Genomic DNA, 22,984 nt, shown 5'->3' with positions numbered 1-22,984 from the left:
TAAGAACAAACCTCTTAAAGATATATATTTATTGTTTGTATAATGTAATGCAAAATGTACACAAGTGGGTACTAAGTCGTGACTTTTACATTGTCAGTGCAAATATCCTATTGTCCTACAGTAACATATTATTTAAAGTGGAACGCATTAGCTTTTCTGTGTCCCAGTCTTATAATCCTAGGACCTTGGTTTTTATATACTGACAGAGACAAAGGGAGGTGGTGGTGCAGTGATTCCTCCTGTGGTGTAGGGGGCGGTGTGTGGAGTTTGGCAGCTTTTCAGATACCAACAGCTTGACATACACCGCACCGTAGGTGAGTAGAAGTTGGAGTGCTTTGGCCTGCAAAAAGGGATATGTTAGTATAACATAACAACAAAAGAGACTTCGTAATACTGTATTGAACACATGCTACAGTCTAGTCTATAGGTAGGCTATATCTTAAACAGTGGTGGCTGGAGCCCGTCCTTCAGATTTCTCCCTCCACCAGCCTCCACTAATCTGGAATACCATTTGTTCAACATGAGGCACTAATGAAAAGTCCTTTAGCGAGCGGTCTACATTGTAACATAAGATTACAAGTATTATTGAAAGCAGTCTAACTAACCTGAGCTGGTACTTTTTGGTCTGGTACCAAAATGTAGTTAGTAGTGAGTTTGGTGTCCTCCCTCTGGCTGGTTGAGGTACTGCCTCCAGTCTCATCATTCATCAAGAGGGGCCTTTCCTCATCAGAACCTTCATTAACACTTGACCCCACCGCCACAGGGTCAAGGGTCATGACCTCTGACACCAGGACAAGGTGGGACATTCTCTTCTGGAGTCTCTTCTAGGGAGTGAGTGAAAAGTGAGGGGAACCCGTTACAGTGCATTGTCTGCTAGTGCAACACAGAAACATTGAATGGTGATCATCACAAGATTGCCTTACAAGGCAATTGAAAGGCAATACACACCAAATAAAACCCTCTGATAGGCCTAAAACACAAGACGTAATACTCAAATGTCTCCTATTGTCAATGTCCAATTTCATTTCAATTTTGCTAAGACAATTCCTTATAACAGTACACAGAGATTTGTCAGTATCGATCTATGCATATTATATCCCATTGGCTTCCCAAAACAGAATGTCCCTACTGAAAGCCTTGCCAAAGAGAACACAGACACAAATCAATAGAGCGAACATGGTGACATCATGATGTACCTACCTGGGCCTCGTCTCCGGCAAAGCTCATCTCTAGAGTTTCAGTCAGTGTCCTCAAGCAGCGGGCCGTATCCCAGTACACAATGAACAGCTGAGCGAGACGAGACACAGACAGGCAGGCAGACAGACGGTTAGAGACAAACAAACAGAGACAGATGGATGAATGTAATGAGGACAGTTTAGATGACTAAAGTTCATATTTGGTCTAAAGTGATCAACACAATATTTAGCATATGGAGTTTCTGTAATACACATCATTTCCCGTGTTCCGTTAGTGACACTCAAGGTGCGGGTCTATGGTCACTACCCCCTGGCACACACTGGTTGAATCAATGTTGTTTACACGTCATTTAAATGAAATGACATTGAACCAATGTGGAATAGACGTTGAATTGACGTCTGTGCCCAGTGGGTAGACTTGTTGTGGATTCATCTCATTCAGGTATCTGTTGATAGTGATTAATGCCGCTAATAAAGTCCCTGCTTTTTTTGTTTTGACTTCCTACGAGCCAGAACATTTGTTACTGTCTGATTAGGATATAAAAGGGCCTATTTCAATTAAACTACAGAATCAATTAATCGATATATAACTTCAAAGTGTCTTGCCGTAATGATCGGTCTATGGATGCGGTTAGATTTATACCACAAAAAACAGTAAAGGTATTTCGAAGTAACCTCGATTACAAGAAAGTGAGTGTGATAAAAAGGTTTGACACAAAATGCCTGCCATCTCAGAATAAGCTGCCTATATGTGCAGGTTACGGTAGCCTACCTGTAGAGTTCCAGTGCAGTTCTGCACCCAGTCAGCCACGCCCACCAGCAGCATATGTTGGCTCAGCCTCTCATTCACCTGGATGAGTCGCACGTCAATGTTGATGTTTATCTGTAGGAAGACCGTTAAATGTTACAGGTACATCTATGTTAATGTTTTTTGGTCTTAAAACTGTTTTCAGACTATAGTCCAATATCTCTATAGAATTGATGGTGTTCAATAACGAACCACATAGGTTTCAAAGTGTCTGAATATTTATCATCAATCCTCTTGTGTGGCATATCTATGTAGTCTATTCATTTGCTTCCACAAGCACAGATGTATTCCTATTAATATTGATGCATAATTTATGTTGCTACCACAGCTCACTAATTTTAGCACTGCGATTAAAGATTAGAAGGCATTTATAATTAGGCTACCCATTAAGACTATTTTTTCCTGCAGTGGGATTTCATTCATATTTTTCATAATTCATTTAAATTGTAATTAAAACTGCTGAAAATCAGGTGTTTCTATGTCAAACAGGCCCTCAGCCAGCCAAATCACCAGTTAAGATCTTTATCAGCCTTGCTCCCCTCCAACACAAGGTCACAAATCCCCAGCTGTCAGCAGAGTCATAAATTACCAGCTGCTCACTGCTCATTTACATTTTCATCATTTAGCAGATGTTCTTGCCCAAAAATCCATATTATATATTTTCCCTGCTCACGTCAGCTATTGAAATCCATGCACATTCGGTTTGATCACAACAATACGTTATCCAATAAACCACCAATAAGCCATTGGTTAAAAAAACATAATGACTTACCTTTTATTAAAGCTATGGTGTTTATGTAATTATTCCATCACAACCATTTGATAATCTTTTCAGATGTACCGGAAAAGATGGCCTCGTTAATGTTAATGTATTGTTGACGTTTTAGCTAGGCGTAAATTCATTTCTGGGAAAAATGTGCAAATATTCTGTGCAGCACCTATGCACATTCGGTTTCTACAGTCTTTGACCTTTCCAACTATGTAGAACTTGTCCTATTCGGTTGTAGTATCATAATATAGCATGTATGAGTATCCCTCCCTATGCTGTGACTTAGTGTGTACTGCTCAGACAACAGTGTTGCATGTGAAATTTCTGACCAATGCCCACTCAAAACCCGCCCAAAAAGCCTGAAAACTACACCAATTGTATTTTTATACAGCAAGAGAGGAGTTGCCATATTTATACAATTAACCCTTTTTCATAACGCTATTGAGCCAAATAAGGAATATCGTAGTAACCTGTAATGACGTTAGAAGCAAATTTCGTTTTCCTCAAAATAATAAGTATTGCGAGCTAGGACATGACGTAATAAAGGAATTTGAATATGTTGCAAGAGAAAAGACAATTTGCCCTTATTAAACTCGCCAGATCATTTTCCATCAATGGATGTCTATTAAACTCATTTGACTGCTATGGATGTCGATTTACCTCGTTTGACTGCTATGGATGTCGATTTACCTCGTTTGACTGCTATGGATGTCGATTTACCTCGTTTGACTGCTATGGATGTCGATTTACCTAATTTGACTGATATCTCATTTAAACAATAAGGCACAAGGGGGGTATGGTATATAGCCAATAACCACGGCTAAGGGCTGTTCTTAAGCATGACGCCTGGATACAGCCGTTAGCCGTCCCAAATAGATCCACAGATGATGCATCACTCTGCACACTGCCCTATTCCATCTGGACAAGAGGAATACCTATGTAAGAATGCTGTTTATTGACTATAGCTCAGCATGCAACACCATAGTACCCTCGAAGCTCATTATTAAGCTCGAGTCCCTGGGTCTGAACCCTGCCCTGGCAACTGGGTCCTGGACTTCCTGACGGGCCGCCCACAGGTGGTGAAGGTAGGAAACATCACCTCCACTCCGCTGATCCTCAACACTGGGGCCCCACAAGGGTGCGTGCTCAGCCCCCTCCTGTACTCCCTGTTCACCCATGACTGCGTGGCCAAGCACGCCTCCAATTCAATCATCAAGTTTGCAGACGACACAACTGTAGTAGGCTTGATTACCAACGATGACGAAACAGCCTACAGGGAGGAGGTGAGGGCTCTGGGAGTGTGGTGCCTGGAAAACAACCTCTCACTCAATGTCAACAAAAGAAAGGAGATGATCGTGGACTTCAAGAAACAGCAGAGGGTACACCCCCCTATCTACATCGATGGGAGCGCAGTGGAGTAGGTGGAAAGCTTCAAGTTCCTTGGCGTACACATCACTGACAAACTGAAATGGACCACCCACACAGACAGTGTGGTGAAGGCGATGCAACTGAGCCTCTTCAACCTCAGGAGGCTAAAGAAATTTGGCTTGTCATCTAAAACCCTCACACATTTTTACAGATGCACAATTGAAAGCATCCTGTCCGGCTGTATCACCGCCTGGTACGGCAACTGCATCGCCCGCAACCGCAAGGCTCTCCAGAGGGTGATGCGGTCTGCCCAACGCATTACCGGGGTAAAACTACCTGCCCTCCAGGACACCTACAGCACCTGATGTCACAGGAAGGCCAAAAAGATCAACAAGGACATCAACCACCCGAGCCACTGCCTGTTCACCCCGCTATCATCCAGAAGGCGAGGTCAGTACAGGTGAATCAAGGCTGGGACCGAGAGACTGAAAAACAGTTTCTAGCTGAAGGCCATCAGACTGTTAAACAGCCATCACTAGCACATTAGAGGCTGCCGCCTATAGGCATAGACTAGAAATCACTGGCCACTTTAAGGAATGTAACACTAGTCACTTTAATAATGTTTACATATCTGGCATTACTCATCTCATATGTATATACTGTATTCTATACTTTTGTACAGTATCTTAGTCACTTAATAATGTTTACCTATCTTGTATTACTCATCTCATATGTATAAACAGTATTCTATACTATTCTATGGTATCTTAGTCACTTAATGTTTACATATCTGGCATTACTCATCTCATGTATGTTTACTGTTTTCTATACTATTCTACGGTATTCAGGTTTATAATTGTAAACACATCCCCTTTGCGCATAACTATAGATAAATCTGACAGGAGAGTTTGAGTGATGAAAGTTGGACAGAGGATCTCAAGATCGCAAGAAACACTTAGACGAACATAAAAAAATAAATATTAGCCTACTTTCTGGCAATTGTGCTGTTATGTGCCAGATGTTAAGACTACAAACCATTATAAATGGCCTATTTTCGAGATTGACTTGTCATTTCAATAGGCATAGGCTACAGACTAAAATCTGGGTTTATAATTGTAATTCAACTTTGCCATGGTTTGCTTAGATAAAGGAAGGATGCCTATAGCCCCTGATAGGCCTACATCTCATTTCAAATAGTCTACAGTAGCCTAGACAAGATGTAGGCAAGCTGTAAACTGAACGATTTAGCAGCTTGCTTAGTTCAAATGAACAGAAAAATGTATTCAACATGAATAGCGAGGCGATTTCGAGGTTAGACGTGCTTGTTTCTCCCAATAGCCTGCCTGAATAGGCTACTGAGGATGCGGTCATAATTTCAATCACTGAATTTAATATTAATAATATGTACATGAACTAAATATGCTTGTCAATAACAGCCAGTGTTTTTTTTACTTTTTAAAAAAATGTTTTACCTGAAGCCTAATTTGACTACTGTTACCGTCAATCTAACGCGTTCTAACAACAGCTCGGCAATTGTGATAGAGCTTTGATAACTTTCACTTTAATTAATTAATCATGCCCATTAATAATTGCATAATAACATAAGGCTACAACAACAATAAACATAAGTTATTTTGGCAATTTATTAAATTGGTTTACCAGCTCCAGGTAGGCTACACAAGTGGCTAAAATGTATTTGCAATGACTCCAGTGATATTTTCATTTGTGTTTAGATTTATGAGGGGGAAAAAACAATTTAATCCATTTTAGAATAAGGCTGTAACGTAACAAAATGTGGAAAAAATGAAGGTGTCTGAATACTTTCTGAATGCACTGTAAAGTGTAATTGCGATGCAAACTCAAAATGTAATAAATGTAAATTCTATATCTGACAAGGTGTTTTCTTTTTTAAGCGCATAACCATGTGTGTGAGGTGTATAATTTTGCTTCAAAGTAGATTTGTTTAAGACTGCCAAGAAACCCTACTTTAGCCCAAAGCAGTAAAGTGCTGTCAGACTGATAAACAGATTGAACACACACCTCCTTGTTACTATAGTGGAGGATGACGATGATGAATGTGGTGAAGAAGATGGAGACCAGACTGACAGACAGGCAGAGGACCCAGTAGTCAGTGACCGAGAGATGCATATGAAGAGTGGAGAACCCAGCACACCATATCACCACATATATAATCTGGAGGGGAGATAAAATGATACACAGTATAAACTAAACATACAAGAACTAACTCTGAACAAATACAGGACACATTAGTAGAAGACACCCAGATGGTGTGTGAGATCAACAGATACTGGACACTATTGTGAATAATGTAATGGGTGTAAAAAAATTAACAAAATGACCCTTGTGTTATTAATCAATACTTTGAGGGACCCTACCGGTGCCATGATGAAGTGGAAGAGAGAAGAGTTAAGGAACAGGTATCTCCTGACCGATGGCACATCCAGTGCTATGTCTAGAGGTGTCTCAAAGTCTGCTACAGGAATCTACAGTGGAGAAACCAAATGAACCAAACAGTGAATACACGGTAATAATGTATTCTAAATGTAATTTTCCATGCAATGGCCTTCATACTTTACTAAAATGCATTCCACAAAATAAACAAGATAAGGGAAAAAGATAAGGGAGAAAAAGACTTGTAAAAGACCTGCAATATGTGTCAGGGATGTGGGTGGTCAAACGTTTGTAAAAGTGTGTGACAAAATTATTTAAAAAACATTGAATATCCCTTTGAGTGGTGAAGTTATTAATTACACTTGGGGCGGTGTATCAATACACCCAGTCACTACAAATATACAGTGACCTTAAAACTCAGTTGCCGGAGAGGAAGGAATCCTCTCAGGGATTTCACCATGAGGCCAGTGGTGACTTTAAAATAGTTACAGAGTATAATGGCAATACTAACCTAGACCTAATTGACAGAGTGAAAAGAAGGAAGCTTGTACAGAAAATATTTTTTTTTTCAAAACACGCATTCTGTTTACAAGGCACTACAGTAATACTGCAAAAAATGTGGCAAAGCAATTCACTTTTTGTCCTGAATACAAAGTGTTATGTTTGGGGAAAGTCCACATTGGTACACATGACTGAGTACCACTCTCCATATTTTTTTAAGCATAGTGGTGGCTGCATCATGTTATGGGTATGCTTGTAATCCTTAAGGACTGGGGAGTTTTTTAGGATAACAAAAAGAAACGGAATGGAGCTAAGCACACACAAAATCTTAGAAAACCTGGTTCCGTCTGCTTTCCACCACACACTGGGAGATTAATTCACCTTTAAGCAGGACAATAACCTAAAACACTAGGCCAAATCTACACGAGAGTTACCTAGAAGACAGTGAATGTTCCTGAGTTACAGTTTTGGCTTAAATCTGTTTGAAAATCTATGGCAAGATCTGAAAATGGTTGTCTAGTAATGATCAACAAACAATTTGACAGAGCTTGAAGGATTTTCAAAAGAATAATTGCACAATTCACATGTGGAAAGCTCTTATAATTACCCAGAAAGACTCACAGCTGTAATTGCTGCCAAATGTGATTCTAACCTGAATTGAGTCTTTTATTGACAAGAGCCAGCTTTGGTAAGAGGTAAAGTCAATAATATTTGCAAGGTAATGCCAACATTGGAAAACTGCTTGTATTATATTCCTCTGTCTCACCGTGTGAAGCAATGCCCTATCATATGTGTGTTTGTCACTTTTTTATTTTTATTCTTTAAACTGGACCATTTCATCTGGAAAAGCATGTTGCAAGTCAGATTGACATTTCCTCTGAAGGTTGATTGCAGATGAATGTAGGTTTTGTGAGGAAAGTGAAGGCATATTGTTTAAAAAGCCAAAGCAGTGGTTTAGCTCCTTGTATGACTTATACCTCCTATCCGCCTTAAGTGTGTCAATCACAACAAATTTACCGCCGGTAAATTTCTGCTGACTTGTCATTGATAAACGATGTCAGGCTCTGCCTCTTACGACTCATTAGCATGTTTTTTTGCATCATCTATGTCATTGTGTGTCAGGTTTGTAAAGCGGTGACATGTCCTTTCCTTTTGCCTCAAAGCTATCATACTGATCCCGGAGCCCAGAAGCAAAATCTCTCAAGGAGGCCACGAAACGAACAGCGCTAGACAGGTCCAGTTGGACTGCCTGAAGTGCAGTGCTTGCATTCTGAAAACGTTGGAAGTAAAAAGCAATTTTAAATTAATCCATTTTGTAATAGAGCGTTAGAGCCTTGTTAAGCGTGCAAGAGTTAGATTTTTGTCCTCAGATATTTCTAGAAGAGACTAACATTTGCATAATTGAGGCATAATGCTTATGAGGCATGTGCATGGGCAGACCACCTCATACCGGAAAGAGATTTGCGGGTTGCTATTCAACTGTTTTCATTTGGCTGTAAACCTGATTTAACAATCTGCCATCGCCAAGTGGATTTGGAGCAAAAGTTAAATATTGACGGCACAAATGTGAAAAAAGAATCTGTCTCAGGGCAGTAGTTACCACAACCAAATTAAGAATATGTGCAGCACAAGGCACCCACTCTGCCAATGGGTTGATCTCTCGTATGCGCGATTGCAGGCCTTTGGTTGTCATTGTCCTTTGAGTCTATGTGTTGCACTGAACAATAACCAGTGGGACCTCCCGAGTGGCGCAGCGGTCTAAGGCACTGCATCGCAGTACTAGAGGCATCACTGCAGACCTGGGTTTGATCCCAGGCTGTGTCGCAGCCGGCCGCGACCGGGAGACCCATGAGGCGGCGCACAATTGGCCCAGCGTCGTCCGGGTTGTGGGAGGGTTTGGTCGGCCGGGATGTCCTTGTCCAATCGCATTCTAGCGACTCCTTGTGGTGGGGCGGGCGCATGCACGCTGACTTCGGTCGCCAGCTGTACAGTGTTTCCTCCGACACATTGGTGCGGCTGGCTTCCGGGTTAAGCGAGCAATGTGTCAAGAAGCAGTGCGGCTTGGCGGGTCCTGTATCAGAGGACGCATGGCTCTCGACCTTCGCCTCTCCCGAGTCCGTACGGGAGTTGCAGTGATGGGACAAGACTGTAACTACCAATTGGGGAGAAAAAAGGGGTAAAACGTACCAAAAAAATGAATAAATCAAATAACAGTCAGTTTGGGCATTTTTTTGTTTAAGTTCTTGCTCCTGCTGTTGTTTTATTTTCTGTACTTTGCTTTTCTGGGCCCCACTCAAGCCACTCTGACTTTTTCCTACTAGGTAAAAATGCTGTGGCTACCACAGAATTCTGCAGCAATACGCCATCCCATCTGGTTTGCACTTAGTGGGACTATAATTTGTTTTTCAACAGGACAATGACCCAACACACCTCCAGGCTGTGTAAGGGCTATTTGACCAAGAAGGAGAGTGATGGTGTGCTGCATCAGATGAAAAAAGCAGGAAAAGCGGCCAACAAGTGCTCAGCATATGTGGGAACTTCTTCAAGACTGTTGGAAAAGCATTCCAGGTGATACTGGTTGAGAGAATGCCAAGAGTGTGCAAAGCTGTCATCAAGGCAAAGGGTGGCTACTGTCATGACGTTGCCCTCTTTGAGTATAGGGAGGACAGTTGACTCCCTCCCCCTTGCACCATCCCCCAACCTACCTCCCCCCACCCTGGCCCTGTGTGAAGGGGTCGTAAAATTCTAAAGGATAATGTCCTGCCACCTGGCCCAGTTGAGACACAGAGGGGTTTCATAGAGAGACAAAGGAAATTCTTCCAACTCACAGAATTGGGGAACCGAACAACATTTATGTTCTGGAGAAGGTATAAAAGATCGGTGAAGAATCCAGCTACGAACTGGTCCACTTGGTACAATTTTGTGATACTCAGAAGAGACAATATAGCCATATTACCATAATACTGTTTATATAATAGCCTCAGCTATGGGACTTGCATCTAAATGGTTGTATAAAATCTATTAATAAGGATAAAGCTATTTGGAATATTTTGAGATGCTATGTACTGATGTTAATGTGATAGAATGTATTTCTGTTCAAAGCTTAAATCAGTCATCGGCACGCCCCCCAGGGACACAGACAGAACAGGCTTGTCACATGACGCCTGGTCCTATGTTCACGTATAAAACCCCCACCCTGATTTACTTTCTTCAGACCAGGCCTCCACTCCATTACGAGTTGGCCAATAGGTTTGACCATCCAATTCCTCAACTGAAAGTTAACTACACCACGTGGTTAACTTTTAGACTATCGATACCGACAGAATAAGAAAAAGTCTTTGATATTAATTATTAGTCTGCAGCTAAGTAAATTATATCATTGAACGCGAAGACCGACGAAACATCCATTCTATAACGACATTAATGAATGTCGCTTTGAAAGAACAATTCTAACCGAGAGAGAGAGAACGCGGACAAAAACTCTCCAACAGGACAAAAACTCTCCAACAAGGATCCCGACGACACACTGAGCGTAAATATATATTGATTGCAATTGTTCCCGAATGAGTGAGCGTTCATGTGCAAAGGATTAGCATATCAATTGTTAATATTTATCAACTCTGTAGTGTCTTCTCAGCTGCCCTTTATGACCCTTTGTTTAACAAGACACCAGCCATGCCTGTTTAGCCCACTAGGGCACATTACTCCACCAATGCTTTGTGACGATAACCAACTGTTTGTATGCTTTCTGTGAATTACTTAGTTTAGTAAATAAATGATTTTAAGACAATTGATGTATGGATGACTTTTAGTAAAGGCTGGATTCCTGCAGATACAACAATTTACGACGTTTGGAATGAGACTGGACGCGAGGTAAAACACACCATTTAAACCAGAAGATAATCGGCCTATACTATAATACAATATATAATGTTATAATATAGGAAAGTTATATTAGGAAAATTATAACTTTGTAATCTGAATATTTTCCTTGGTGCCCCGATCTCCTAGTTAATTACAGTTAAACGATTAATCAGTTTAATCGCGTAATAATAATAACAGGGAGTTATTTTGATAAACATGTCTTCAGTTTAATGGTGCCCAAAGACACGACACTACTTTGAAGAATCTCAAATATAAAATATATTTTGATCTGTTTAACACCTTTTTGGTTACTACATGATTCCATATGTGTTATTTCATAGTTTTGATGTCTTCACTATTATTCTACAATGTAGAAAATAGTCAAAGTAAAGGAAAACTCTTGAATGAGTAGGTGTGTCCAAACTTTTGACTGGTACTGTATATATACTTAAAAAAATGTTTTGCTGCCTCTCGGGGCCCCCCACGGGCCTGGGCCCAGGGACCCTGCATTATCTGACCCTGCCCCTCCCTAATTATCTCAGACAACCCGATCCAGGTGTAGAACTCTAAAGGGTCGAAAGTCTTGATTAGGGTTTTGATGAACTGGTGTTCCAAGTTTGCTCCCTAAATCACACAGTATGACTCAGCGGCTGCCCAGTCCAGTCATGTGGAATTGTACTTATAGCAGCATCCATTAAAGTCGTACCAGCCCATGGGGCAGGATTTTTGGGATAGCTCTTCACCCTGGTCAGGAGTGTCACGTTCAGCACCCAAAGCAAGGCTGAAGATGGAGACAACACAGAGGAACACAAACATGGTTCTGGTTGGGCTGGTAGGTATGCTGGGCTGCAGTGGGTCCTGTCTTTTTATCTAATTTACAGAAGGAAGGTTTGGTTGGTGGACATCATGTCATAGGCGGATCATGTACAGACGTGACACATCCACTATCTCAGAGTAAATGTTATATGAATCTACTATTAACCTCATCCTTTACTGAAGCTGTTTAATCTGTAAATTGCACTCCAGAACCTGACAAAAACATATTCAAAGAGAAAAAAGAGAGAAAGTGTCACGTCCTGACCATAGTAAGATATTATTTTCTATGGTAGAGTAGGTCAGGGCGTGACAGGGGGTGTTTTGTGTTTTTCTATGTTTTATATTTCTATGTTTATGTTCTAGGTTTCTATTTCTATGTTGTTGTTTTTTGGGATGATCTCCAATTAGAGGCAGCTGGTCCTCGTTGTCTGTAATTGGAGATCATATTTAAGTGGGGGTTTTTTCCACCTGTGTTTGTGGGCAGTTGCATTCTGTTTAGTCTCTGTACCTGACAGAACTGTGGGTTGATCGGTGTCCGTTTGTCATTAGTGGTTTTGAGTTAATAAATTTCATCATGAGCACTCAACACGCTGCGCTTTGGTCCCCTCTCTACGACAGCTGTTACAGAACTGCCCACCACAACTGGATCAAGCAGCGTGCTTGGGAGGAGATGGATACCTGGTCTCTGGAGGAGAGGCTAGAGAGGGTAAACTGGACTTGGGGCCAGGCTATAGAAACCCAAATAATTTTTTGGGGGGGCACGTGGAGCAGTCGGCGGAGCCGAGGAGTAAACCAGAGACAATCCGGGAGAAGAAAGAAAATTTGGAGAAGGGAAAGTTATTGAGTTGGAGGATGCACAAGTTTTTCCCAAAGGAACGTGTCGTCAGTTTGGTGCCACCTGAGTCAGCTCCGTACTCGTCCTGAGAAGTGTGTGGAAGTTCCGGGAACAAGTGATACCGGCTATACACACCAGGTCTCCAGTACGTCTCAACAGCCCGGTACGTCCTGTGCCTCCTCTCCGCACTCGCCCTGAGGTGTGTGTCATCAGCCCGGTGCCACCTGTACCGGTCCCACGCATCAGACCTCCGGTGCGCCTCCACAGCCCAGTACGTCCTGTGCCTGCTCCTCGCACTCTCCCTCCAGTGCGCTTCCACAGCCCAGTATGTCCTGTGCCTCCTCCCCGCACTCGACCTGAGGTGCGTGTTACCAGTCTGGCGCTACCTATGCCAGTCCCATGCATCAGACCTCCAGTACGCATCTCCAGTCCAGCGCCTCCAGCAACGCTCCCCAGTCTGGAGCCTCCAGCGACGCTCCCCAGTCCGGAACCTCCAGCGGCGGCCTGCAGCCCAGAACCTCTGACGATCCACGGTCCGGTGGTACTAAAGCAGAGGGATCAGTGGGTGGAGCGGGGGTTACGCCCCGGAGCCGCCTCCTCTGCTGGAGGTTATGTGGACTGCATTTGAGCCGCCATAGATAGGAGTTACCCACCCAACCCTTCCTTTAGTTTTTTGTTGTGTATGTTTAGTGGCATTCGGAGTCTGCACCTTTGGGGGGGGGGGGGGTACTGTCACGTCCTGACCATAGTAAGATATTATTTTCTATGGTAGAGTAGATCAGGGGGTGTTTTGTGTTTTTCTATGTTTATGTTCTAGGTTTCTGTTTTTTTGGGGGATGATCTCCAATTAGAGGCAGCTGGTCCTCGTTGTCTCTAATTGGAAATCATATTTAAGTAGGGTTTTTTTTCCACCTGTGTTTGTGGGCAGTTGCATTCTGTTTAGTCTCTGTACCTGACAGAACTGTGGGTTGATCGGTGTCCGTTTGTTATTTTGTCATTAGTGTTTTTGTTAATAAATTTCATCATGAGCACTCAACACGCTGCGCTTTGGTCCCCTCTCTACGACAGCCGTTACAGGAAGTTATTTCTCACTTCCCTGTGCTCAAAAGGGCTGATGCTGAGCAACCAAAGGTAATCGCCTCGTTCCGCCCCAGTTTCACCCCCCTTGACACCTTCCCTTCTCCATTCATCATTGAAATTGTCCAGTGTAACCTGTTCTCTGGGCAGCCAAACAAATCCTGCACATGCGCAGAAGGGTTGGTTCTTTAGCTATCGCGAAGAGGTGTCCAGAGAATTTGGCAACACTGCCACTCCGCTCCAAAAGCATCGCTACAGCCAGTCTAGATAAGGGGGTATTGCCACGCAACCCAGAAGTCATATCACATCTGGAGATGTATTCTTCTCATAATTCCTGTGCCATGTTTTGGTACAGGGCTTTTGACATAAACACACACTGGATGTGATGTTTTGGCCAACAACTTTGACTTGAGGTAAAATTTTCAACATTAACTGCGGTTCAATCTTTATTTCAATTAATTAGACACTGAATTTTAAGAATATAACTTAGAAATGCTTCATGAGCTTAGTACACCGGTCTTACCCCATAACCCAAAATATAAGGATAGGCTGGGATTCATTCCGATCTGTAAATTAATTTCTGATTGAGCCGACAGCGTTTGTCTCTGCGAACACGGAAACATTGCCTTTAAAAGGTGCATAGCCGAAAAGGGGCAATAGGCTGGAATCGCGGCCTCGCTCCATGGTTTATATTTTGATTTAGTCTAAGTTGCCTATAGCTTAAAAATATGTTTAACTATCATGTTGATCTCATGGACTAAGTCATGGCATGCAAAACTTTAGCAGTGAATTTGCTTGCATTTCTCCAGCCTAGCAAACTAAGTTTTGGGGGTGCTGTTTGCTTACACACAAATTCAAGATTGTGGCTTTAGCACGTTTTTGTAAGGGTCCTGTGTGTAGCTGGTGTAGAGAGTCAGGCGCAGTACAGCAAATATGAGTAATGTATTTTTACGCAAAATGACAAACGTACAAAGTAACATACGAGCACACAATAATGGACCGAAAATACAATCACTCACAAACAAACATGGGGAACAGAGGGTTAAATAATAAACAGGTAATTGGGTGAGTGAAACCAGGTGTGTAAGACAAAACAAATGGAAAATGAAAAGTGGATCAGCGGTGGCTAGAAGGCCGGTGACGCCGAACGCCGCCCGAACAAGGAGAGGGACCGACTTCGGCGGAAGTCGTGACAGTTTTTCTTCATGAACACTTTTCAGATCGATAAAATAACAGTAGGTGTCATGATCTTCACCTTCATCTGAAGATATTTCAAAATCACTGTCAGACCAATACGCAGCGGGTTGCGTGCTCCACATCATTTTATTAAATATGATGTACACGAATAAACACGACAGATGACAGTTTCACAGGCTGCAGAGACAGCAATGCAAAAGATAACTACCCACAAACTACCAAACAAACACACACCCCTATATAGGACTCTCAATCAGAGGCAACTAGAAACACCTGCCTCCAATTGAGAGTCCAGCACCCAAACCTAAACATAGAAAACCTAAACTAGACAGAATGCAGAAATACAATCTAGAACATACTAACCTAGAACATACACCCAAAACCCAAGAACACATAAATCAAACACCCCTCTACAACACACACAAAACCACCACCATACAAAACAAACATCCCTCTGCCACGTCCTGACCAAAATACTAAACAACTACTCCCTCTGCTGGTCAGGACGTGACAGTAGGCCTATATTTTGGTGAGACATAAAACAGTTTGATAGAGGAAGTGAGATAACAAGTTAATTTAAACTCAGCAAAAACAAAAACATCCCTTTTTCAGGTCCCCGTCTTTTAAAGATAATTCATAAAAATCCAAATAACTTCACAGATCTTCATTGCAAAGGGTTTAAACACTGTTTCCCATGCTTGTTCAATGAACCATAAACAATTAATGAACATGCACCTGTGGAACGGTCGTTAAGACACTAACAGCTTACAGACGTTAGGCAATTAAGGTCACAGTTATGAAAAATTAGGACACTAAAGAGGACTTTCTACTGACTCTGAAAAACACCAAACGAAAGATGCCCAGGGTCCCTGCTCATCTGCGGGAAGGTGCCTTAGGCATGCTGCAAGGAGGCATGAGGACTGCAGATGTGGCCAGGGCAATAAATTGCAATGTCCGTACTGAGACGCCTTAGACTGCGCTACAGAGAGACAGGAAGGACAGCTGATTGTCCTCGCAGTGGCAGACCACGTGTAACAACACCTGCACAGGATCGGTACATCCGAACATTACACCTGGATGGCAACAACAACTGCCCGAGGTACACCAGGAACGCACAATCCCTCCATCAGTGCACAGACTGTCCGCAATAGGCTGAGAGAGGCTGGACTGAGGGCTTGTAGGCCTTTTGTAAGGCAGGTCCTCACCAGACATCACCGGCACAAATCCACCGTCGCTGGACCAGACAGGACTGGGAAAAAGTGCTCTTCTCTGATGAGTGGTGGTTTTGTCTCACCAGGGGTGATGGTCGGATTTGCATTTATCGTCGAAGGAATGAGCATTACACCGCGGCTTGTACTCTGGAGCGGGATCGATTTGGAGGTGGAAGGTCCGTCATGGTCTGGGGCGGTGTGTCACTGCATCATCGGACTGAGCTTGTTGTCATTGCAGGCTCATCCTGACATGACCCTCCAGCATGACAATGCCACCAGCCATACTGCTCGTTCTGTGCGTGATTTCCTGCAAGACGGGAATGTCAGTATTCTGCATAGCCAACAAAGATCCCAGATCTCAATCCCATTGAGCACGTCTGGGACCTGTTGGATCGGAGGGTGAGGGCTAGGGAATGTCCGTGAAGTTGCAGGTGCCTTGGTGGAAGCGTGGGGTAACATCTCACAGCAACAACTGGCAACACTGCAGTACTTAATGCAGCTGGTGGCCACACCAGATAATGACTGTTACTTTTGATTTTGACCCCCCCTTTGTTCAGGGACACATCATTCTATATCTGTTAGTCACATGTGTGTGGAACTTGTTCAGTGTATGTCTCAGTTGTTGAATCTTGTTATGTTCATACAAATATTTACAAATGTTAAGTTAAACGCAGTTGACAGTGAGAGGACGTTTCTTTTTTTTGCTGAGTTTAGTTCAAGCTCCCCACACAAGTGGACAGGCTGCTTGACATTTGATGAGAATAAAAATTGCCAGTGGGCACCCAGAGAGAGGGAGAGAGTGTGTGTTTACGTGTATGTGTGTGTGCTCTGACCTGGAAGCCGTCCCTCTCCAGCAGAGCCCTGCAGAGCGACAGATCAAACCTGGGGCTCAGCACGGAGGAGGTTGGTACGGCCAGCACACACTGACCTGGAGAAGAGAAAGAGGGGAAAGAGAGGGGAGAGGGGGAGAGAGAGACGTGAGGAGGGAGAGAGAGAGGCGGGGGAGAGTGTTAATTCTGACAATAACACATTCTGACAGTTTTTAACAGTGGTGAAAAAGGAGAGAGTCAAAACATTGAGAAATAATCAATAAGGTATTAAGGGTAAATAAATAAAGTGGGACATTGTGAAAAGGGTTTGTTTATCCCAAAAACTTGCCAAGAGGGAAAAATAGAACAAGGAAGAGAAACAAACCAAGAATAATTATTTGACAAATACCATATTTTGCATGTGTAACCGATGTGAAATGGCTAGCTAGTTAGTTAGCGGTGGTGCGCGCTAATAGCATTTCAATCAGTGACGTCACTCGCTCTGAGACTTGAAGTAGGGTTTCCCCTTGCGTTGCAAGGGCCGCGGCTTTTGTGGCACGATGGGTAATGATGCTTCGTGGGGTGTCAGTTGTTGATGTGTGCAAGGGTCCCTGGTTCGAGCCCGGGTTGGGGCGAAGAGAGGGACGGAACCTACACTGTTACACATGATCAGACTTTTACCCATAGTAAAATTTGATAACTACGTTATTACGCACCATTCTTCCATCTAGACGTTCTTCTGTTTTCTGGCTGGATCTTGGATGATCGTCTAAGGTCAGCTTCAACATCACTCTCTTCTGAATGCACAGAAGTCTTGTCCTCCATCTCATCCATGATGACGAGACCCTGAACAAGCAAAAACAGTCATACAGTTGAATCAAAATCCCTGGAACCGTAATTCAGAGGAAATTAGTAAGAGCGTGAACGGCTCTGACCGTCAGCGTGAAATACACAGTGCATCTGACCACAGCAACACAATTCTGTTAGCCTGGTCCCAGATCTGTTTTTGCTGTCTTGCCAACTGCTACAATGACGAAAAGAGTTGGCAAGCCTGCACAAATAGATCGTGGACTAGGCTACATCCGTTGCTCAAGCAGACAGATGCTTGGTCTGATTACAACACCACTTCCTAGTTGTTCCATGTGCTGTAGGTTGTCAGATATGTGTGTGATGTATACACACTATATGAAGTGAGTAATAACATTACAGCAAGCAAGCAGCACATTCCAGTGTGATGCAAAACAAAGAAAGACATTGAAATTAGAACATTTGATGAATATTCTCTCAGTAGATAGTGTTTGGCTTGCACTGACACTGTTGGAGAAAACATGTCCTACGTGAAAACATGTCCTACAGCTTTATCTAGCAATGGCATCAAACGCCAAAGCTTAACTTTGGAGAAGTCAGTTGAGTTAAGACAAGCACTTGATGTGTCCTATGTTTCAAAAGCAACTGGAAACCACATCACTTCTCCTTTTAGAACAGATTACATTGCTCTGCTATGTTATGTCAGCATGTTGGAGAAACCAACAGAAGAATGAAACTAAAGTTTACAAACAAGGTTTCTGATTCAGCACTTTCGAGTTTCAACTTAAGTTTCAACAATAATTTTTGTAGCAGACTTTTTTTCCCGGCTACAGACTTCACAGGTTTCTGTTAAAAGTGGCTAAGCTGTACCACAGTTATAAGATAGACATACTGCACCTCAACAGGGTCCGTCTTCAACACACAAGTTCGCTCTGCTTTCAACAGCTACAAACTCTGAAAGAGAAAGTGAGAAAATAAAGGGACAGAGAGCAGCTACATTTTTAGACACTGTTGCTTTCTCATTCTCTTGTTCTTGCTCTCTCTCTCCCACCGTCCCTCTTTCCCTCTCCCGCTCTGTGTCTCTCGTTTGATTGTTAGAGAGGGAGACACATTTTAGCACAAACGTGTGAAAATCCTGTCGGCAAGCGTGACTTTAAGCTGTCTTCTTTTTTCCCTACACAAGTTCTCTCTCTCCTCTCTCTATTTTCCTCTCTCTCTTGCCCTCTATCTCTCTCTCCTTTTCTCTCTCTCAATTCAATTTTAAGGCCTTTATTGGCATGGGAAACACATGTTTATATTGCCAAAGCAAGTGAAATAGATAATAAACAAAAGTGAAATAAACAATAAAAAATTAACAGTAAACATTACACTTACAAAAGTTCCAAAATAATAAAGGCATTTCACATGTCATATTATGTATATATACAGTGTTGTAATGATGTGCAAATAGTTAAAGTACAATAAAATAAATAAACATAAATATAGATTGTATTTACAATGGTGTTTGTTCTTCACTGGTTGCCCTTTTCTTGTGGCAACAGGTCACAAATCTTGCTTCTGTGATTGCACACTGTGGTATTTCACCCAGTAGATACAGGATTTATCAAAATTGGATTTGTTTTCAAATTCTTTGTGGGTCTGTGTAATCTGAGGGAAATATGTGTCTCTAATATGGTCATACATTTGGCAAGAGGTTAGGAAGTGCAGCTCAGTTTCCACCTCATTTTGTGGGCAGTGTGCACATAGTCTGTCTTAGCTTGAGAGCCAGGTCTGCCTATTGTCAATTCAATTCAAGGGCTTTATTGGCATGGGAAACATATGTTAACATTGCCAAAGCAAGTGAAGTATATAATAAACAAAAGTGAAATAAACAATAAAAATGAACAGTAAACATTACACTCACAGAAGTTCCAAAAGAATAAAGACATTTCCAATGTCATATTATGTTTATATACAGTGTTGTAACGATGTGCAAATAAAACTACAAAAGTACAAAAGGGAAAATAAATCAACATAAATAAATCTCTCTCTCAAGCACACAATCTCATTCTCACTTCCTGCTGTAAGTAAGTGAGTTGCCAACTTTCAGTTTGACCACGCTGGTGCCCCAAATTAAAAAAGTACCTTACAAGTGCCTGTTTACACTTTTATGTGAATGACTGTATATTGGGTACGAGCATGTGATGTTTGATGTGTTTTATGTGTGTCTGTGTGTATCTCTACGAAAGGTTTTAAGACAGAGAAGAGAAACCAATTTTAGGGGAAAAGCTCTTCTGCGTTTTCTCCTTTTCTATTCTCTCTACTCCTAATTCTAGGAATGTTTTTTAAAGATAAAAATTATTTTACAGAATCGTTATCTGCACCAGTTACAGTTACAATTGAGGTTCTGAACATAAAGAAATACACATGACTAATAGGACAACTCTCCAGAGACTATACAATGTAGAAACTATTACATTAAAGGTCCTACCTACCCACACTTAAGATCAAAGTAATTTCAATGACTGGAAGTCTATGTGTATCTGTTAGCATACCCATAGACTTACAGTCATTGCGCCAACTCTAGTTAGCATTGGCTCGCAAAACGAACTCTAAGGTCCTTCATCTGACTTTGGGGAAATAGATAAAGAGCCTCATTACCAAAATCCCCAAATCCCCTTTTAAAGTCCCATTTACTTTAATACAGTTACAGCATTTCAAACATTCCCCCAGAAGCATTTAACCTTTTCCGTCTCAACTATTTGGTCCTTTTTCCTCACATACAACTACACTTCCCAATATACACTACATGGCCCAAAGTATGTGGACACCTGCTCATCTAACATCGCATTCCAAAATCATGGGCATTAATATGGAGTTGGTCCCCCCTTTGCTGCAATAACCGCCTCTTCTCTTCTGGGAAGGCTTTCCATTAGATGTTGGAACATTGCTGTGGGGACTCAGCCACAAGAGCATTAGTGAAGTCAGGCACTGATGTTGGGCGATTAGGCTTGGTTCGCAGTCGGCATTCCAATTCATCCCAAAGGTGTTTGATGGGGTTGAGGTCAGGGCTCTGTGCAAGCTAGTCAAGTTCTTCCACACTGATCTCGACAAACCATTTGTGTATGGACCTCACTTTGTGTACAGGGGCATTGTCATGCTGAAACAAGAAAGGGCCTTCAACAAACTGTTGCCACAAAGTTGGAAACACAGAATCATCTAGAAGGTCATTGTATGCTGTAGCGTTAAGATTTCCCTTCACTGGAAGTAAGGAGCCTAGTCCGAACCATGAAAACAGCCCCAGACCTTCTCCACCAAACTTTACAGTGGGCACTATGCATTCGTGTGCTTTACACCACTCCGGCCAATGTTTGGCAATGCGCATGGTGATCTTAGGCTTGTGTACGGCTGTTCAGCCATGGAAACCCAATTCATGAAGCTCCTGACGAACAGTTATTGTGCTGAAGTTGCTTCCAGAGGCAGTTTGGAACTCGGTAGTGAGTGTTGCAATCGAGGACAGATGATTTGTACGCACTACGCGCTTCAGCACTAGCCGATCTCGTTCTGTGAGCTTGTGTGGCCTACCACTTCACGGCTGAGCCGTTGTTGCTCCTAGACGTTTCCACTTCACAATAACAGCATTTCCAGTTTACCAGAGCAGCTCTAGCAGAGCAGAAATTTGACAAACTGACTTGTTGAAAATCCTATGACGGTGCCACGTTGAAAGTCACTGAGCTCTTCAGTACGGGCCATTCTACTGCCAATGTTTGTCTATGGAGATTGCATGGCTATGTGCTCCATTTTATACACCTGTCAGCAGCGGGTGTGGCCAAATCCACTAATTTGAAGGGGTGTTGGCGCTGTTGTGTATTTTACTTTTACTTGACCCCCTCTAACTCACTACACCCCTCTCTCTCCCTCTCTCGCTCTGTTACTTTTTCTTTCTCTCCCAGCTTATGACTCATTAGTCTAACCACATGACTGGTGGAATGAGGTCTACACTTCTGAGAATGAGAGAGTGAATGAGACAATGAGTCCACAACATCAACAAACTTTTCTTGTAATAAACAAATGGAAATAACCTCACAGAGGTGACAGAACTAGGATCGTACTTGAAATATATGAGGCAGCAATGCACACACATGGCCTACACACACAAACACTATTCCTTACATACCTTACATTGGTGTTGTTGTCCCAGCTGGTGTGTGAGTTGATCTTGATGCCAGTGAGTTTAGCAGATGTTCTCCAGGTTGTCATGACTCTGGTCTGGTGGTCTACTGCTATGGGCTGGGACTGTCACACATTAACTCATGCCCCACAGGCATACACACACACACACACACACACACACACACACACACACACACACACACACACACACACACACACACACACACACACACACACACACACACACACACACGAGCGTGCACAAACACACACACGAGCACACACACACTGACAAATTAGAACATGCAGAGAGATTGATGGGATCGATAGTAACTTGGGACCATGGAAATCTGTATACTTTTGTGAGACTAAATAGATTAACTCAGTTGACCTGAAACATTGTCTGGAGACAACAATCTGATGACCCATGTAATAAACGCGTGAAGGATTCCACCTTGGTGTTGAGATTACAATAAAGTTTCATTTTGTTTTCTCTATAATTTCAGGAACTTGATGAGGGCAAAGTTGAGATGAAATGTTGACTCGGTGTCTCAATGGTTTATTACCCAGACTACAGTAAACAGTGTGACCGTGGCATGGCAGAACACAGACATGGTGGCCAGTCTTTCACAGCACTACAGCTCTCTGCCTAGAATGCCATCTTGGGGTATGAAGGAGTGAATAAAATGTAATACTTAGCTAGTTGTGTCAGTCACTTATCATCATCCTAATGGTAATATTGCAGGTGAACAAAGTTCATATTCAGTTTAGAGTGATTAACAATGTTTAGCATATTTATATATTTTCCCTTTCTGTAATACACATTATGTCCAGTGTTCTTTCTGTAATGTTCACTAGACGAGATGCTGCATGTCATGGAGTAAACTCATATCTGTTTATAGTGATTGACGCCAGACTGGAGGTACAAGGACCAAGGACACACTGATTATTGTGTGGGTGGCAGGTAGGCTAGTGGTTAGAGCGTTGTGCCATTAACCGAAAGGTTGCTAGATCGAATCCCCGAGCTGACAAAGTCGTTCTGCCCCTGAACAAGGCAGTTAACCCACTCTTCCTAGGCTGTTATTGTAAATAAGAATTTGTTCTTAACTGACTTGCTTAGTTAAATAAATAAAAAATATTTTGTGAAACACTGTGTGATTCT

General features: G+C 42.4%; 1 protein-coding gene across 2 annotated transcripts; it reads right to left on the bottom strand.

The window, feature by feature from the left end:
* Positions 1 to 14: 14 nt before the first annotated feature.
* LOC115173403 (transmembrane protein 268) lies at positions 15 to 21,969 on the bottom strand. 2 transcript variants are annotated; one of them, XM_029731439.1, is made up of 10 exons: positions 21,827 to 21,969; positions 18,568 to 18,624; positions 17,580 to 17,709; positions 16,888 to 16,982; positions 6,538 to 6,645; positions 6,182 to 6,334; positions 1,969 to 2,079; positions 1,201 to 1,287; positions 606 to 824; positions 15 to 340 (listed from the first exon to the last, which is right to left on the bottom strand). In XM_029731439.1, the coding sequence occupies exons 3-10, from the start codon at positions 17,695 to 17,697 to the stop codon at positions 170 to 172; spliced, it is 1,062 nt and encodes a 353-aa protein (XP_029587299.1). In that variant the 5' UTR covers positions 17,698 to 17,709; positions 18,568 to 18,624; positions 21,827 to 21,969; the 3' UTR covers positions 15 to 169. The 2 variants fall into 2 exon arrangements, with proteins under 2 accessions (XP_029587299.1, XP_029587301.1); XM_029731441.1 differs by having other exon boundaries at positions 21,832 to 21,937.
* Positions 21,970 to 22,984: the final 1,015 nt, after the last annotated feature.

Source organism: Salmo trutta, chromosome 34 (assembly GCF_901001165.1).
Source record: "Salmo trutta chromosome 34, fSalTru1.1, whole genome shotgun sequence".
NCBI lineage: Eukaryota > Metazoa > Chordata > Actinopteri > Salmoniformes > Salmonidae > Salmo > Salmo trutta.
The sequence above is the reverse complement of the archived record's forward strand: the minus strand, read 5'-3'. Positions and strand labels throughout refer to the sequence as shown.